Genomic DNA, 20162 nt, shown 5'->3' with positions numbered 1-20162 from the left:
GTAACCCCAGCACTTTGGAAGGCCGAGGCAGGTGGATCACTTGAGGTCAGCAGTTTGAGACCATCCTGGCCAACATGGTGAAATCCCGTCTCTACTAAAAATACAAAAATTAGCCGGGCATGGCGGTGCATTCCTGTAGTCCCAGCTACCCAGGAGGCTGAGGCAGGAGAATCACTTGAACCTGGGAGGTGGAGGTTGCAGGGAGCCTAGATCATGCCACTGCACTCCAGCCTGGGCGACAGAGCGACATTCCATCTAAAAAAAGTAAAAGTGGTTAACTCTGGAGGGGTAGGGACAGAGATAAACTGAGGGAAATTTCTTAGATGTTTTTTTGGTTTGTTTTTAAGAGACAGAGTCTCACTATGTTGCCCAGACTGGCCTCGAACTCCTAGACTCAAGCAATCCTTCCACCTCAGTCTCCTGAGTAGCTGGGACTACAGGCATGCAACACTGTGCCCAGATTAGGGTTTTTTGTTTTTTTTTTTTCTTGAGACGGAGTCTCGCTTTTGTCGCCCACACCAGAGTGCAATGGTGCAATCTCTGCTTATGGCAACCTCCACCTCCCAGGATTAAGCGATTCTCCTGCCTCAGCCTCCTGAGTGGCTGGGATTACAGGCACCTGCCACCACGCCTGGCTAATTTTTGTATTTTTAGTAGAGACAAGGTTTCACCATGTTGGCCAGGCTGGTCCCAAACTCCTGAGCTCAAGTGATCCACCCGCCTCAACCTCCCAAAGTGCTGGGATTACAGGCGTGAGCCACCGCGCCCGGCTTTTTTTTTTTTTTTTAAATATTCACAAATTTTGCTGTAGTCCCAGCTACTTAGGAGGCTGAGGAGGGATGATTGCTTGAGCCCAGAAGTTCAAGACAAGCTGGGCAGCATAGGGAGACTCTGTCTCAGAAAAAAAAAAAGTGAAACAAGTTTTGAACTAGTGTTAATGATATGCACATTGACATGAAATGTGATAACCTGATCTCCTATTTATTTGAAATGTGTGAAAAATTAAGAAAAACTGATGTGTGGGTAGACAAAGAATAGTAGCTAAAAAAATGATAAACAAATGTAGTCATCGCTCAGTATCCTCAGGGGATTGGTTCCAGAGCCCCTGGCAGATACCAAAATCCTAGGATGCTCAAGTCCCTTATATAAAATGGCATAGTAAGCCCATATTACCTACATCCTCCCGGAAACTTTAAAAAACTCTAGATTACTTAAAACCACCGATTACAATGTAAATGCTATGTATTAATAGATAGTTTTTATAATGTATTGTTTAGGGAATAATGACAAGAAGAATAGATTTTGTGCATGTTCAGGACGGACACATTTTTTTCCAAATATTTTCAATCTGCAGTCTATGGACACAAAGGGCTGGCTGTATATACATACAATGGAATATTATTCAGCCTTACAAAGAAAATCTGACAAATGCTACAACACAGATGAACCTTGAAAGCATTTTGCTAAGTGAAAAAGACCAGTCACAAAAAGACACACTGTATGATTCTACTTATAGGAGGTACCCAGAATAGGCAAATGCATAGAGACAGAAAGCAGAATAGAGGTTATGAGCAACTGCTCAGGGATAGGAAAAGAAACTTGTTACTTAAAATGGTAGTTTCCATTCAGGGTGATTAAAACGTTCTAGAAATAGACAGTAGTGAAGGTTATAGCATTCTGAATATACTTAATGTCACTGAATTATATACAAAAAATGGTACATTCTAAGGCCGGGCGTGGTGGTTCACGCATGTAATCCCAGCACTTTGGGAGGCCAAGGCAAGTGGATTATCTGAGGTCAGGAGCTCAAGAACAGCCTGGCCAACATGGCGTAACCCTGTCTCTACTAAAACACACACAAAAAATTAGTCAGGCATGGTGGCATGCACCTATAGTCCCAGCAACTTGGGAGGCTGAGGCACAAGAACTGCTTGAACCCAGGAGGCGGGAAGCAGAGGTTGCAGTGAGCTGAGATCACACCACTGCACTCCAGCCTGGGTGACAGAGCAAGACCCTGTCTCAAACAAACAAACAAACAACAACAACAACAAAAAACGGTGGGGGCGGGGATATTTTATATAGTGAGTATTTACCACACACAAAAAAGTCATTTTCGGGCCGGGCACTGTGGCTCACGCCTGTATTCCCAGCACTTTGGGAGGCTGAGGTGGGCGGATCACCTGAGGTCGGCAGTTCGAGACCAGCCTGACCAACATGGAGAAACTCCGTCTCTACTAAAAATACAGAATTAGCCAGGCATGGTGGTGCATGTCTGTAATCCCAGCTACTGGGGAGGCTGAGGCAGGAGAATCACTTGAACGTGGGAGGCGGAGGTTGCAGTGAGCCAGGATTGCGCCACTGCACTCCAGCCTGGGCAACAAGAGCAAAACTCTGTCTCAAAATAAATAAATAAATAATCATTTTCAAACATTAAAAGTTAACCAAACACAAATCTTCAAAGCCCCTTTAATTTCATCCCATATGAAGCCTGATGGAAGTAGACTGTATTTCAAAGATATGTCCTATTCCATATGCTTTTCTGCATGTGGGATGACACTCTCTCAATCAAGAAGTGACACCTATGCCTCCATCTCCTTGAATCTGGGCCAGTGTGGTAACCAACCTATTTGTATATGGCAGAAATGAAAGCTCTGCCAACTCCAGTATCATCCTTAACTGGCTGGGCAGCTTCTTGTTCTTTCCTCTTGGCCAAGCAGCCTCATAGAGAGGCCCACAAGGGCCCATGACCAAGGTCTAACTGAGCTCCTAGTCAAGAGCCAGTACCAATTTGCCAGCCACATAAAGTGAGGTAGATTGGTAGGTGATGCCCAGCTCCACTGTGTCCCAGCATATACAGCATGAAACAGAGACTAGATATATATAGTGAGCTCTGCGCAAATTGAAGATTCATAAGCAAAAGAAGTAACTATTGCAACTAAATTTTGGAGTGATTCATTACTAAGCTACTGATAGCCAGAACACTTAGTTAATGAGAATAATTCAAACTGTCTCTGTTCCATGTGTTTTGTGTGTTTTTTTTTTTTTTTTGAGACGGAGTTTCACTCTTGTTGCCCAGGCTGGAGTGCAATGGCGCAATCTCGGCTCACCGCGACTTCTGCCTCCCGGCAACCTCCGCCTCCCGGGTTCAAGCGATTCTCCTGCCTCAGCCTCCCAAGTAGCTGGGATTACAGGCATGCACCACCATGCCCGGCTAATTTTGTATTTTTAATAGAGACAGGTTTCTCCATGTTGGTCAGGCTGGTCTCGAACTCCCAACCTCAGGTGATCTGCCCGCCTCAGCCTCCCAAAGTTCTGGGATTACAGGTGTGAGCCACCTCGCCTGGTCGTTTTTTTTTTTTTTTTATGGAGAGAGTCTCACCCTGTTGCCCAGAGTGGAGTGCAGTGGCATGATCTCAGCTCACAGCAACCTCAACCTCCCAGGTTCAAGCGGTTCTCCTGCCTCAGCCTCCCAAGTAGCTGGGATTACAGGCATGTGCCACCATGCCCAGCTAAGTTTTATATTTTTAGAACAGATGGAGTTTCGCCATGTTGGCCAGACTGGTCTCCAACTCCTGACCTCAGATGATCTGCCCGCCTCGGCCTCTCCAAGTGCTAGGATTACAGGCGTGAGCTACCACGCCCAGTCTGTGTTTTGTGTTCTAGTTCCACATACTGTGATATTGCTATTATATGCATGTGATAGCAATATCACAAGAAATTAAAATGTTACTTTGAAATTTCAATAAAAGCTCTTTAAAGTGAATCATGAAAACCTACAGATAGCACGTACAATGGAAAGGGTATAACACAGAGAAAAGTTAAATTCAATTCCTCCATAGTTGATAAATGGCGATGGAACTTGGTCAAACCAAAGTATGCCTGTATGATCTTCTTTCTCTTAGATGAGACAATAATAATCTTACTCCCACAAAGCACTTTAGAGTAAAAACTGACATAAAATTTAGTTCTGAATTATAGAGAACAAAGTAAATATCATCAAGAACACAGCACAATGCTTGGCAAGTACTTAATAGATATTTTTTGTGTGAATCAAGTGAATAATTACCTCCATGAAGAGACATGCAAGGATAAGATGCTCTCATTAAATCCTTAAGAAGACCATCAGCATGTTCCTGCTTATCCACAAATATAATGACAGATCCTGACTCTTGATAATGGCCTAGAAGCTCAAGTAACTTCAAGAATTTCTTTTCTTCTTCAATCACAATCTGAAAACACCATATTGTATCAAGTTAATGAAGTGAAAATGCAAATGGATCCCCTGGACAGAAATATTCATTTTATTTGTGGTGAATGAATGACAATATCTTGCTATATCTTTACCAAGGGCTAGGAAGACGTTGATTTTAATTGTAAATGATAAAAATTGCAAACTTTCAGGGTTTAACAGGCTTGCAAATGAGGGCAAATGATCATCTGTTCTCTCTGGCTCTTAATTTCATATCCTAGTAACCAAGAAATAAAATAGGTATGTGACATTTCTTTTTCCTTTGTAGAGACAGGGGTCTCACTATATTGCCCAAGCTAGTCTCCAGCTCCTGGCCTCAAATGATCCTCCTACCATGGTCTCCCAAAATACTGGGATTACAGGCATGAGTCACCATGCCCATCTGGTATGTGACATTTCTATATATCAGCTCACCATTCACCACTCACCACTTTTGGTGACAGAAACTAAAACGACGTTTTATTTTACTTGTCTTTAAACAGACAGGGCTCACTATGCCTAGGGTGCTATTCACAGATGTGCTCCAACTACAATCAGCACAAAAGTTTTGACCTGTTCTGTTTTTCTGCCCTGGACAGAATATTCCATTCTTTAGGCAATCTGGTGGTCCCCTGTTACCAGGAGGTCACCACACTGATGCTGAACTTAGTATGGACAAAGACAGGCATAGTGCACTACAGCCCAGAACTACGGGTACTGCAAAGCTGCGACTTCAGGCATGTACCACTGCACCCAGCAAAAAAAAAAAAAAAAAAAAAACAAGCATTTTAAATAGTTCCGTGGAACAGCATAGTTAAGTTTATCTGGTAAAATACTGAAGGCTAGAGTAGTGGTATACGACTTCATTTTAGAAATTACCTTGCCTACCTCACAAACAGTGATCATAGAAGAATCATACATACCACCTAAGTATCAAGGAAACTGGGAATTTCCTAAAGATGGTACCCACCACTTGTTGCTCCACATCTGAGCAAACCACACTCCTGCCTCCAACTTGTACTTCAATAGGTTTACTCAGGATCCTGCGAGCCAAAGCCTCCATAGCTCTGGGGAAAGTAGCTGAAAACATAACCGTCTGTCGATCAGGACGAACATTATCCACGATGCGCATGACCTGAGAAAAAGAAAACATTACAAATAAATATGGTAAATATGGTCTTCAAAGCTTATGCAATGTTAAAACCAAGTAAAAGGAACTTTTGAGAACAACTGTCTCAGTTTTGCCACTCCCACAGTCTCCCAATCTCAAGAAATGACAACTCCACACATGCTTAGGACAAAAATCTAGGAGACATCTTTGATTAATCTCTGTCACTCATCTTACAACCAATCCATCAACAAATATAGTGGTCTATCTTCAAATTATATCTAGGATACAACCAACTACCACTGTTTTCCTTCATTTATTCAACACATTTTTATTAAAGACCCATTTTGAACCAGGTACTGTTCTAAGTACTAGGAATATGCAATAAAAACAGACAAAAAGAGGAGGATTCTGGGAAGTTGGCAGAACAGGAATCACCAGGAATCTGTATCCACACCTAGACAACAATTGTGAATCTGTCTGATGTAACCACTTTGGAACTCTGGAGCCTACAGAAGGTTTGCAACTTCCTGGGAAAAGCCTGGAAGATAAATTGTGGCTATTTTCTGCCATTTTCAGCTGGTAGCACAGTAGCAGTTAACCATCCCCCACATACAGCCCCACAGCAGGCAGGCGTACACATGTTTCTGAAGCAAACTGTACAGAGCTTGCAAGAGCCAGGGTCGTCAAGAAGGACTCTGTCCTCCAAATACGGAGGATCTCTGCTCTGATTGCTACTCTGGTCACAGAGGTGAAGACAAAGAGACACCTGCCTGTTATTGTTGCACTCACACCCCGCCAACCACTACAAGCCCAGGCCTCTCAAGCTGAAGTGACTAGCAGGGGATTTAAAATCTGATGCCCCTTCCCTCTGCCTTAATTTTTCTCCTTTTGACAGCCAAAAATTAAATACTAGGAGATTAAAAAACAAATGAATATCCAGAGAAAATTACAAAGTAACCACACATAGAGAATACCACAGGCTCAGAAAACACATGAAATAACCTTAAGTTTACACCTCAGGGCAATCCTTGCCAGACTGCCTACAACAATCAAAAACAAAAATAATAAACAATAACAGTAATAAAAAACAGTAAACCCTAGGGAAAGGGGAGAATCTGATTCCCAAGTTACCACATTACTAAATTCAACTGTTCAGTTTTCAGGCTGGGTGTGGTGGCTCAGGCCTATAATCCCAGCACTTTGGGAGGTCAAGGCAGGCGGATCACTTGAGCTCAGGAGTTCGAGACCAGTCCAGCCAACATGGTGAAACCCTGTCTCTACTAAAAATACAAAAATTAGCCAGGCATGGTGGCACGCGCCTATAATACCAGCTACTCAGGAGGGTGAGGCAGGAGAATCACTTGAACCTGGCAGGCGGAGGTTGCAGTGAGCCACTGCACTTCAGCCTAGGTGACAGAGTGAAACTCTGTCTCAAAATAAATAAATAAATAAAAATAATTCCCAATTCTCACTATTTTCTTCAATACAGAATCATGCCTGGAAGCACACTACTGCTTGCCAACTCTTCTCTAGGCATAAGTCAGTGTGCAGCTTTGCATTCAATAGCACTAGCTTTCATTTACATGACAGTGTCTTTTGTTGCTACACCTCCAAATAGTGCTGCATGACACTGAAACCTTACTTAGTGTTTTTTTAATCTATGAAGCTCACAAAATAATCACAAACTAAATCAAAATTTTCCTCTTTTTTCTTGAGACACGGTCTCACTCTGTCGCCCAGGCTGGAGTGCAGAGGCACTATGTTGGCTCACCACAGCCTCTATCTCCCAGGCTCAAGCAATCCTGCTACTTCAGCCTCCTGAGTAGCTGGGACGATAGGCGCATGCCCCCACACCCAGCTAATTTTTATATTTTTTTGTAGAGACGAGGTTTCGCCATGTTGCCCCCTGCTTGTCTTGAACTCCTGAATTCAAGCAATCCACCTGCCTCGACCTCCCAAAGTGCAGAGATCCTATGCATACATCACCACGCCAAGCCTCCAGCAGGTTTTCAGTTATCAACAAACAATTATTCAGCATTTCTCTCTGATGTACTTATACACATGTACACACGCACATACATGTACCTAAGCACATACACGGACATAAATACATGAGATAATGCTGAATTAATCATTTATTTTGTTTATATGTACTTACGTACCTGTATGTATTTATGGCAAGGAATGATTCACACTTTGCCTTTCAATGGAAAATGTTGTGTTGAACTCACTCTGTAAGAACTTGGTTTACCAGAAGGTCCCTATCAATCACTCTATCTACTTAAAGCATTATAATAAAATCTAAGATTTCACATGATTGGGAAAGACATTAAAGGGCACGTGACTGTGTTCTATCTGATACTTCAATTCTCTTTACTCTCTTACCACAACAAACAGACCCCTTGACTCTGCTTGAACACCTGGAAGAAACAGATATTCAGTATATCCGCCCCCGCTCCCTCACGAAGCAATGTTTCCTCTCCAAATAACGTTTATTCAGTCCTTCCTCAAACTAAACTCAGATCAAGCTCCATATGACTTCCCCACTGGATCCCATTTGTACTCCTTGGGACGAAAAAAATAAATTCAATGCTGCTTTCATGTGACACTTGTTCAGAGTTAAAGGATGCTATCTTCTACTCAAAGCTGATTATTATTACTATTATTATTATTATTATATTATTATTTTTTGAGACTAAGTCTCGTTCTATCACCCAGGCTTAAGTACAGTAATGCGATCTCGGCTCCCTACACCCTGTGCCTCCCAGGTTCAAGTGATTCTCCTGACTCAGCCTCCCAAGTAGCTGGGATTACAGGCGCCCGTCACCATGTCCAGCTAATTTTTGTATTTTTAGTAGAAAAGGGGTTTCACGATGTTGGCCAGGCTAGGCTGATCTCCTGACTTCAAGTAATCTGCCTGCCTCGGCCTGCCAAATTGCTGGGATTAAAGGCATGAGCCACCATTCCCTGCCCAAAGCTAAATATCATTTTAACTGTTTCGCATATGGTTCAAGCATTACCATAATCCTGCTTCCTCTGTGTTCCTCTATTTACATCTCATTTAGAATGCAGTCCCTAAATCTAAATACAATACATGCACTATCATATAACTGGCAATAAATTTTTGGAGAGTACATGGATAAACTGAAAAGGCTAAATATGACATTTGCCTTATCCCTTTTCCATGCACATTTCCATTACTGTGGTCTCTTATAATCCTTTTTTATTCATTTTTTGGCAACTACAGCCTACTGACAATTCACAATGATCTTCTTAAGAAAACCTTCTACCACTTTTTTTTTTTTGAGACGGAGTCTCGCTCTGTCTCCCAGGCTGGAGTGCAACAGCGTGATCTCAGCTCACTGCAAGCTCCGCCGCCAGGGTTCACGCCATTCTCCTGCCTCAGCCTCCTGAGTAGCTGGGACTACAGGCGCCTGCCACCACGCCCGGCTAATTTTTTTGTATTTTTAGTAGATATGGGGTTTCACCATGAAAGCCAGGATGGTCTCGATCTCCTGACCTCATCTACCACCTTTAAAATGTGTTCCTATAAATGTGTATCACTGAAATTTTGTACCTGAGCAAAGAGCATATATAAGGAATATAAAAACCTAAGCTAGATAAATTCTTTGGGCCATTATCTTAGCAAACATGAATGACTTTGGTAAATGTAAATGACGTGCTATCTAGACTAGATAATGAGGTATCTAAAAGCATGAATTAAAAGAATTTATTTAAAAAGACAATGGGCCGGGCACAGTGGCTCACGCCTGTAATCCCAACACTTTGGGAGGCCAAGGCGGGTGGATCACCTGAGGTCAGGAGTTCGAGACCAGCCTGGCCAATGTGGTGAAACTCCATCTCTACTAAAAATACAAAAGTTAACCGGGCGTGGTGGCCGGCACCTGTAGTCCCAGGTACTTGGGAGGCTGAGGCAGGAGAATCGCTTGAACCCAGGAGGCAGAGGTTGTAGTGAGTGGTGATCGTTCACTGCACTGCAGTCTGGGCGACAGAGCAAGACTCCATCTGAAAAAAAAAAAATAAGGCTTAAGCTCTATTATTAGCACTCCAATTCTAGCTTTGTTGGTGTTGGTCTTAGATGGCTAAGAAATGCCGGTATAAATACCTCCTGAAGAAGTTTTGTGAGGAATCTGAAACATAAATATGTACTTCAATACTGTATGTCCCCAGTCTTCTGTATTACCGTGCAACAGAAAAGTGTGTGTGTGAATTTCAGAAACCACATGAACATTTCATTCTCATGACAACTACAAAGTTATATTTACATTTCAAAACACTTAAGAAATTAAATGATTACCTGGGGTTCAAAACCCATGTCAAACATTCTGTCCGCTTCATCTAAAACAACATATGTCACTCTTCGAAGATTTGTGACCCGACCTAAGATGAAAAGAAAAATAAAGACAAAAAGAAAACTAAAAATCAGTCACAATTCATTTTATGGCTACCAAGAACTTTTAAAAACTGTAAAGGAAACTAAAATGCCTGACTTAACCAGAGGGGTAAGTTAGGTATCTTTAAAAAGTGAAAAGAAATTTTGATCTACAATGTCTTAATCTAGTGGCAAATACTTTCTGACAATGGGTATATGAGGCCCTTTATTTTGTCAAACTCGTCTCTTGCATACCATCATAGGGCCTGAAGAACCTGTAAAATTCAGAAAACAGCCCTCTCCAAAACACATCATAAAACTAAGACTGAGATGAAGCATCGAGCCACATCAGCCATTATCTGACAGCATCACCTAGAAAAAAACATATTAGAGATTACAGCGTATGTGTGGAAAGCAAGTTCTAGTGCTAACTATTTTAGACACAGAAAATGTCTCTCTATATTATTTTATAACCTACTTCCATATATTTAGAAGCTTCTTAAATGGGCATGTCAAACCCTTAATGAGAAGCTATTTGACAGCATTAGGAAATTAACGTATCACACAAAAACTTTAAATACCAAAACACATTACATAAATACATTTTCCATACAAAGATATAAATCCCAATTTTATTAAGTGAACCCACTGACTTAAATAAATGCAAGTGGCTTCCTAACCAGTGAAAACAAAATACATACATAGGAAATTCCTTCTAAAATATTAACAGAGGCATTGCTATCAACTGTTGAATCAATCACCTGGCAAAAACACGTATAAAATAGTTATTTAAAAATAGACCACAATGACAGATAAGAGAAAAAGGTAAAATTAATCAAGATGAATTTCAGGAGGAGACTTAATCAATGCAGCATTGAGAAAAAAAAAAAGGGATTATTTAATCAGCATTCAAACCAAAACTTTCAATATGCTAGACAAGCACAATGACTTCTCAAACAATTTCGATGTCACTTTGCCAACTTCATGTACAATTAGAATTAGAAATTCAAGCAGGATACTACTAGAAACATGCACTAACTCAGTTTTTAATACTCTATTATGTACACACTAAATATTGCAATGGAAACCTCTGAGAGCATTTTCTTCAAAAAATAAAAAGTGCCAAAATAAGTGCTATCTAATATTTAAGTATTCCACACTAGCATTTGTAGCCCCAATTAGTTTTGCAAGGTCGGGAACAGCATTAAATTACCTACCTTTGATGGTTTAAGTCTCGGAAGCCCAGTTCTATAAATCTTGAAGGGCCTTTCTCCACAGAAGTTAAATAATGTCAACAGTTTAGTAAGAGTTTTGATAGGGAATAATTTAACAAAGCATAACATTTGAGCTACAAACATGCAATATTTACAAAAGATAAAATTTCTTGAAGCTGCAATATCTTAATTTATGTAGTATCTAAGAAAATACTAGCTCATGTGGAGAAAAAGTCTAAATTTTGTAATAAAGAAAAAGCTACTACCCCACTCTTTTACTAAGCAAAGCCAGGCCAAAAATGGATTAAGAATCCAAGTTATGATCAGATGGAGTTACTTCTGAAAAAAAATTTTAAATTGCAAAAATATCATTAATGCTTGTAATAATCAACTTGTTAAAATTTTTTTTTTTTTTTTTTTTTTTGAGACGGAGTCTTACTCTGTCACCCAGCCTGGAGTACAGTGGTGTGATCTTGGCTCACTGCAAGCTCCGCCTCCCGGGTTCAAGCTATTCTCCTGCCTCAGCCTCCCAAGTAGCTGGGACTACAGGCTACAAATTTTAAGATACTGCAGCTTTAAGAAGAAATATAGAAACCCTTTGTTGGTTTCTTGCATCTGTTTTAACAAAAAAAAGTAAAGAATTCAAAAATAAAAGACACCAAAAAAATACCCCTGACTTACCACTGTTAGCGGCTAACATGTCAATCATTCGACCAGGTGTGCAAACAATAATTTCAGCACCTCTTTTCAGCTCAGCAATCTAATAAAAAAGATGAAACTTTATAGTCTATCACCAATGCTTACTTAAACACTAAAAAATACTGCATTTAGTTCTTGCCTAGTCTAATTAGAAGACTTCCAAGCTTCCTGCTTAATTATTTTGAATCTCGGGGCACTACTAAAGAAATAGCAACAACGTGACCACATAGTGCCATAAATTTGAAACAAATAAGAACTAGAGAATTCTGCAAATTTGATTTGCCACTATCCCTCAAAACCAAGAAATGAACTTAAGAAAGCAGTTTAAAAAAAAAAAGTGATAATCTCTTGAGCCCAGGAGTTCAAGGTTGGAGTGAGCTATGATCACATCCTTGCACTCCAGCCTGAGCAAGAGCAAGACCCTGCCTCAGAAAAAGAAATTTCTAAGTGACCACATAGACTAGTGTTTTTCAAATTGAGGGTTGCCACATTAGTGAATCATGAAATCACTTTAACAGTCATAATCAGCTTTTTTTTTTTTTTTTTGAGACAGGGTCTCACTCTGTTGCCCAGGCTCTGTTGCCCAGTGCAGCAGTGTCATCATAGGTCATTGCAGCCTAGATCCTGGGCTCAAGTGACCCTCCCATCTCAGCCCCTCCCCCCACCACCCCACACACCCTCCCAGTATCTAGGACTACAGGCACTCGCTAATTTATTTACTGTTTTAAGAGATGGGGTCTCACTACATTGCCCAGGCTGGTCACAAACTCCTGGACTCAAGTGATTCTTCCATTTCAGCCTCCCAAAGTGCTGTGATGATTACAGGTATGAGCCATAGTGTTCAACCACAACCAGCATTTTTTAAATGAAATGGAATGGAAAATACCAGAAGTCCCTTAACATCATAAAACTTTTGTTTGGCATTTATATAAATACAACGTGCAGGCATGTACCATGTTATTTTGTAAGTGTATTTCTACAAACTACAGTCATGAAAAATCATAAAGATAAACTTAGAAAATGAAGTAATTTGAAGTAATTAAAATAACACTGGAGTTAACAAAAGCAAATATTCTTGAAGTGTGTTCTTGTAACAATAGTCCTAAGAAACAGTTTTGTAGTTAAGTTCAGAAAACGTCACTTAATTTATCCCATTTATCTAGCAACACAATATACATTAGCTTATTAAGAACTAAGAAGTCTTACAGGAAAGAAAGTGGTTTTAACTTTTTATACTCCAACATTTCCAAAACTTATCCAATCACAGAACCTACTTTTTTGCCTTATTCTAGTTAAGCAAAATATCTGAAAACTATTTCATTCTTTAGAAGACAGCTGAAGGGCTGGTCACAGTGGCTCATGTCTATACCTTTCGGAGGTGTTACAAACGGAAGCCAAGGCAAGCAGATTGCTTGAGCCCAGGAATTCAAGACCAGCCTGGGCAACATGGCAAAACCTCGTCTCTACAAAAAAATACAAAAACTAGCCGGGTGTGGTAGCATGCGTCTGTGGTCCCAGCTACTCAGGAGGCTCAAGAGGGAGGACGGCTTAAGCCCAGGAGGTCAAGGATGCAGTGAGCCAAGGTCACACCACTGCACTCCAGCCCGGGCAACAGAGTAAGATGCTGTCTCAAATAAAACAAAACCAAAAAACCACAACAACAACAACAACAAAACACCTCTGATATTAATGCATCCCAGTAATCACCATCACTTCCGCCACCCCCCAAGATGGAGTCTTGCTGTGTCTCCCAGGCTGGAGTGCAGTGGCGTGATCTCAGCTTACTGCAACCTCCGCCTCCCAGGTTCAAGTGATTCTCCTGCCTCAGCCTACCGAGTAGCTGATATTACAGGCAGGCGCCACCAAGCCAGGCTAATTTCTGTGTTTTTAGTAGAGATGGGGAGTCTCGCCATGTTGGCTAGGCTGGTCTTGAGCTCCTGACCTCATGATCCACCCCCTTTGGCCTCTCAAAGCGCTGGGATTACAGGCATGAGCCACCGTGCCTGGCCACCATCACTTTTTAAAGATGTCAGCATAGATTAGAGAAAACAAATGCTCAGAGATCAGAGACCTAGGTTCCAGGACAAACTCTAGAACGTATTAACCTAATTGGTCAACTTAATAAATCTTTCTGAATATTTCCTCATATGTAAAATGAAAAAAAAAATCTGCTTTCTCAGGCAGGGGAAGAGGGAGGAGGGATAATCTATGTAAAAAGATTCAAAAATTCTAATATAGCATTAACATAGTACGTTCTTTTTTGCCACAACTATATTGGGTCATAATTAACAAAAATTATATATATTTAAGGTGTACAACATGTTTGATATACATATACACTCTGAAATGATGAACACAATCAAGCTAACATATCACCTCATATAGTTACCAATATTTTCTTTTGTGGTAAGAACATGGAAGATTGGTCAGGTGCGGTGGCTCACACCTGTAATCCCAACACTTTGGGAGGCCGAGGCAGGAGGATCACCTGAGGTCAGGTGTTCAAGACCAATCTGGCCAATATGGTGAAACCCCGTCTCTACTAAAAATACAAAAATTAGCCAGGCATGGTGGCAGGCACCTGTAGTCCCAGCAACTTGGGAGGCTGAGGTAGGAGAATCGCTTGAACCGGGGAGGCAGAGGTTGCAGTGAGCCGAGATCGCGCCACTGTACTCCAGCCTGGGTGACAGAGCGAGACTCCATCTCAAAAAAGAAAAAAAAAAAACATGATGTGAGATCTACTGGCTTAGCGAATTTTCAGCACACAATATAATATTAACTAGTCACCATGCTGTACATTACATCTCCAAAGGTATTCATCCTGCATAAAATAACTAATTCTTACTATTATTTTTATACTTCATTTTTTAAATGATTTTAGAAGCAATCACTATTCAAAAAACTAAAAGTAAAAGTCACTTTTACTTTATTGAATCATCCAACTTGAGAAAAGAATGGAAAACATGAATGTTTCTTATATAACTACCTGCTCACTGATTCCTGTTCCTCCGTAAACACAGACCACTCTAAGTCCCAAAGTCTTGGAAAACTTCTTACACTCTTTAGTAATCTGTAAAGCCAGTTCTCGAGTTGGAGTCATGATGACAGCTGGAAAGATAAATACATCAGTAGCCTAACCACCAAAATTCTTAAGGCTATGCTTTAAAGTGTTCAATTTAACCTTTACAATAAAGTTCAGATTGTTTCACCTAATTTTTGTTTTGTTATGCATCCCTGAAAACTATTTCAAAAGTTGTATAACAGCAGAGGTTGTGGGGAAGGATAAATATAAGCAGATTTTTAAAAACATGCTAAAAGAAGATAAATGACAGTTAAATGCCTCATCCAACCCTCAGGAAAATACTTGGTTCAAAAGAATGCAAACAGTTTTCTAATGCAAATCACAGAACAAAGAAAATCAAGTGACTCACTGTGCCACAGAAGCCATACTGCTGCTTCCAGAAACAACCTTGGTCTGAGGGGCACAGACAGAGGAGAGATATACTATGCCCCGTGTTCCTAAGAGAGAAGCTGAACAACTTTCCAAAACCCTACTCAACTTTCCAAGAGTTATCTCTGCCAAGATGAATCAAGAAACCAGAATCTAAACAAGTAATCTTGAATGAAATGCTGGCATTATAGCCTGTTAAGGCCAAAAACTACCTAGGAAAATATGTTTCCCTAGGATATCTTCCATGTCGCTTTTATATATCCACTGATACTGGGCTAACAAACCTCAATATAAATAAACAGATAGATGCACGAGGAGTCTACCTGCCAAGTCAGAGTTTAAAAACTGAGCTGTGCCAGGAGAGGCTGTTTTTGTACTTCTGAGATGTCACTCCAGAGCTCTGAAGATTCTCACTCCACCTGCTGGTAAGGGGAAATCAGCCCCAAAGTGCCAAATTGATAAAGAAAATGTACATAAAGACATCTTCATTGTCATAATTAAGAACATTATAAACTATAAGGTCTTTCTGTTTGACAACAAAGCTGTTATTTGAAAAATAGTTTAATGAAAAGAATTGTACCTATTGGCCCCTCTCCTTCCTCTAATGACCTCTGATCCATGATATGTCTAAACATGGGCAACAGAAAAGCAATGGTCTTTCCACTTCCTGTTTTGGCAATGCCAATCAAATCTCGTCCAGACATTATAGCAGGAATAGCTTGGGTTTGGATGGGCGTGGGCTTTTCATAGCCATGCCTTAAAAAGAAAACCAAAGGAAGAAAAGGTAAGAATTGAGATTGCTGGGCCCCAGACAGGTCCTATGTGTTCCCATAAAAATAAACTTCCAAAAGGTGGTATATATCATACAATAAAATACTATTTGGCAATAAAAAGGAATGAAGTACTAACACATTCTACAATATGGACTAATCTTTACAACATTATGTAAAGTGAAAAAGATCAGGCAGTAAAGACTATATATTGTTTGATCCCATTTACATGAAATGTTAGGAATAGCCAAATCTATTCTAGAGACAAAAAATAGATTAATGGTTGCCCAGGGGTGGGGAGAGGGGAGAAGACTGACTACTAATGGACAAAAGTTTCTTTTTGGGATAATGAAAAATTTAAAAATTAGGCAGGGCGCAGTGGTTCATGACTGAAATCCCAGCATTCTGGGAGGCTGAGATGGGAGAATCATTTGGGGCCAGGAGTTGGAGACCAGCCTGGTCAACATAGCGACACCCCATCTCTTTAAAAAAAAAAAAAAAAAAAAGGCCGGGCATGGTGGCTCACGCCTGTAATCCCAGTACTTTCAGAGGCCGCAGCGGGTGGATCACCTGAGGTAGAGAGTTCGAGACCACCCTCACCAACATGGAGAAACCCTGTCTCTACTAAAAATACAAAATTAGCCAGGCATGGTGGCACACGCCTGTAATCCCACCTACTTGGGAGGCTGAGGCAAAAGTATCACTTGAACCCAAGAGGCGGAGGTTGCAGTGAGCCAAGATCGAGCCACAGCACTCCAGCCTGGGCAACGAGAGTGAAACTCCGTCTCAAAAAAAAAAAAAAAGGCCGGGCATGGAGGCTCACGCCTGTCATCCCAGCACTTTGGGAGGCTGAGGCGGGCGGATCACGAGGTCAGGAGTTTGGGGCCAGCCTGACTAACATGGTGAAACCCCGTCTCTACTAAAAATACAAAAATTAGCCAGGCATGGTGTGGCACACACCTGTAGTCCCAGCTACTTGGGAGGCTGAGGCAGGAGAATCACTTGAACCCAGGAGGCGGAGGTTGCGGTGAGCCGAGATCACACCACTGCACTCCAGCCTGGGCAACAGAGTGAGACTCTGTCTCAAAAAAGTAAATAAATAAAATTTAAAAAAAAAATTCAAAAAAATTTTCAAAAATTAGACTATTGTGATAGTTGCACAACTACAAAAATACACTAAAAATCATTAAGTTGGCCAGACGCGGTGGCTCACACCTGTAATCCCAGCACTTTGGGAGGCTGAGGCGGGTGGATCATGAGGTCAAGAGATCGCGACCATCCTGGCCAACATGGTGAAACCCCGTCTCTACTAAAAATACAAAAATTAGCCAGGCATGGTGGGGCGTTCCTGCAATCTCAGCTACTCAGGAGGCTGAGGTAGGAGAATCGCTTGAACCCGGGAGGCGAAGGTTGCAGTGAGCTGGGATTGCGCCACTGCACTCCAGCCTGGTGACAGAGTGAGACTCTGCCTAAAAGAAAAAAAAAAGAAAAAAGAAAAAACCGTAAGTTGCATAATTTTTTTTTTTTTTTTTTAAAGACAGAGTCTCTCTCTGTCACCAGGCTGGCGTGCAGTGGCATGATCTCAGCTCACTGCAACCTTCACCTCCCAGGTTCAAGCGATTCTGCTGCCTCAGGCTCCTGAGTAGCTGGGACTACAGGCTAGCTGGGACTACAGGCATGCGCCACCACACCCAGCTAATTTTTGTATTTTTAGTAGAGACGGGGTTTCACCATGTCAGCCAGGATGGTCTCGATCTCTTAACATCATGATCTGCCCTTCTTGGCTCCCAAAGTGCTGAGATTACAGGCGTGAACCACAGCGTCCAGCCAAGTTGCATAATTTAACCAGCGCTTTGGGAGGCCAAGGTGGGGGGATCACTTGAAGTCAGGAGTTTGGACCAGCTTCACCTACATGACAAAACCCTGTCTCTATTAAAAATACAAAAATTGGGTGGGTGTGGTGGAGGGTACCTGTAATCCCAGCTACTTAAGAGGCTACGGCATGAGAATCGCTTGAACCCAGGATACAGAGGTTGCAGTGAGCCAAGATTCTGCCAATGCACGCCTGACGGACAGAGGCGGGAGGCTCTGTCTCAAAAAAGAAAAAAATAAATAAAAAATTAAAAAGGCCAGGCATGGTGGCTCATGCCCATAATCCCAGCACTTTGGGAGGCCGAGGCGGGCAGATCACCTGAGGTCAGGAGTTCAACGCCAGCCTGACCAACATGGTGAAACCCTGTCTCTACTAAAAATATAAAAATAACCAGCTATGGTGGCACACACCTATAGTTTCAGCTACTCGGAAGGCTGAGGCAGGAGAATTGCTTGAGCCCGGGAGGCTGAGGTCACAGTGAGCGCAGTGAGATTGCACCACTGCACTCCACCCTGGGCAACAGAGCAAGACTCTGTCTCCAAAAAAAAAAAAACAAAAAAAAAAAAACAAAAACCAGTTGTATAATTTAAAGGGTAAATTTTGATATGTAAATTATCTCAATGAAAGTTTTTTAAAACGTAAGGGTTTTTTTAGAGTAAAAATGTAACTCAGGGAGACACTGGTGTGGAAGGACTATTTTGAGCAGCAAGACACGGAAAACATAAACAACCACTTACTTCTTGAGGGAATTTAAGATCTTCATGGAAATTCCACACTGGACCCAGGATTTAATTGGTTTGGGGCAACCTTTTCCTTTAACTGTAATGCCCTCCATTTCCAATCGAAACACATTTACCTCTACAAAACAAAACCCAGATTAAAAGTTCTTAAATATTGTTCTATTGGTGTCTTCTACTTTTCAATTAGGCATAAGATTAACAAACTTTAACTCTTATGCCAGACCCAGTGGCTCACACCTGTAATCCTAGCAACTAGCACTTTGGGAGACAGACGCAGGCAGATCACTTGAACCCAGGAGTTGAAGACCAACCTGGGCAACATGGTGAAACCCTGTCTCGACAAAAAGTACAAAAATTAGCTGGGTGTGGTGGCACATGCCTATAGTCCCAGCTACTCAGGAGGCTGACATAAGATCACCTGAGCCTGGGGTGGGAATGGGGGGTGTGGTAGGAAATCAAGGCTACAGTGAGCAATGACTGCACCACTGCACTCCAGCCTCTAGCCTGGGCAATGGAGTGAGACCCTGTCTCAAAAAAAAAACAAAACAAAACCAACAATTTTTTTTATTTTTGTATTTTTTTAGTAGAGACGGGGTTTCACCATATTGGCCAGGATGGTCTCAAACTCTTGACCTTGTGATCTGCCCACCTTGGCCTCCCAAAGTGCTAGGATTACAGGTGTGAGCCACTGTGCCCAGCCTAGTTTTTTGTATTTTAGTAGAGACGGGGTTTCACTGTATTGCCCAGGCTGGTCTCGAACTTCTGAGCTCAGACAATCCGCCCACCTCGGCCTCCCAAAGTGCTTAGATTACAGGCGTGAACCACCGCAGCCGGCCAATTAATTTTTGATCATTTTAAAAATATTTCCAAAACACCCTCCTTCATGAGACACTATCCACATTTCTCTTGAGCAATGTGAAATGTATCCTCTTCTGTTCCCTTATAACCAGTAAATGAAAAAATGGAATTTTACCTTCTTGAGACATTTTTGCTAGTTCTGGAACTTCAACATAGAAGTTTTTCCTAAATGGCTCATATTCAATTTTTCCATGATCAACTGGTTCTAGAAGCTTTCGCTGTTTTGTTTGATACCCTGTAAGGGCTGTCTGAAGATCAACTTCTTCCTCCTCTGAAGAATACTATAGTTTAAAAGAAAAAATTAAAGCGCTAAGTTCATTACTATTTTCCCCTTGTGGGAAGCAATACTCCTAGCTTTTCAAATCTTCCTCTCCTAGAAACTACTCTAATATTTTACTTTCTACGACACACTGTTTGACCCACAAGATTTTTATAGTGCTCCAGCACACTTAAACCTCATAATTTTAAAATCACCTCAAATGACGTATGTCACCTTGAATTAGAAACGTATCAAGCAGCTCCTGAAGAATTTTTCAACTTAGTTTTTTTTTCTTTGCCTTTAGAAGGTTAAAATGCCAATATAAAGCTAAAACAGTAATCATCAGAGACAGCTCTAATAAGGTTTTGCTACTGTTTTTACTATATAAATCTTTACAATACATGTTAATGGAAAGAAAATTAATTCATTCTTTTACTCCATTTTTTTCTCTCCATATTGTATGCCTGAAGTGAGCTGATGAGGGGCAGAAAGATCATACAGTTAGGAATGAAGACATCAGAATGTTCCACTAAACAGATATTTAACTAGATACTATTATACTACTA

The 20162-nt window shown here is 41.2% G+C and overlaps 1 protein-coding gene across 3 annotated transcripts in view; it reads right to left on the bottom strand.

The window, feature by feature from the left end:
• DDX46 (DEAD-box helicase 46) overlaps window positions 1-20162 on the bottom strand; it is a 71996-nt gene that overhangs the window by 29064 nt on the left and 22770 nt on the right. For all 3 annotated transcript variants that reach the window (XM_055112700.2, XM_055112699.2, XM_055112701.1), the window contains exons 8-15: window positions 19453-19618; window positions 18477-18597; window positions 15677-15852; window positions 14632-14753; window positions 11628-11706; window positions 9658-9740; window positions 5199-5363; window positions 4067-4229 (exon numbers count right to left, since the gene is read on the bottom strand). In XM_055112700.2, coding sequence (XP_054968675.1) covers window positions 4067-4229; window positions 5199-5363; window positions 9658-9740; window positions 11628-11706; window positions 14632-14753; window positions 15677-15852; window positions 18477-18597; window positions 19453-19618 — 1075 coding nt within the window. The remainder of the gene's footprint in view (window positions 1-4066; window positions 4230-5198; window positions 5364-9657; window positions 9741-11627; window positions 11707-14631; window positions 14754-15676; window positions 15853-18476; window positions 18598-19452; window positions 19619-20162) is intronic.

This window comes from Pan paniscus, chromosome 4 (assembly GCF_029289425.2).
Source record: "Pan paniscus chromosome 4, NHGRI_mPanPan1-v2.0_pri, whole genome shotgun sequence".
Lineage (NCBI taxonomy): Eukaryota > Metazoa > Chordata > Mammalia > Primates > Hominidae > Pan > Pan paniscus.
Note: the sequence above shows the minus strand (reverse complement) of the source record. Positions and strands in the feature narration are given on the sequence as shown.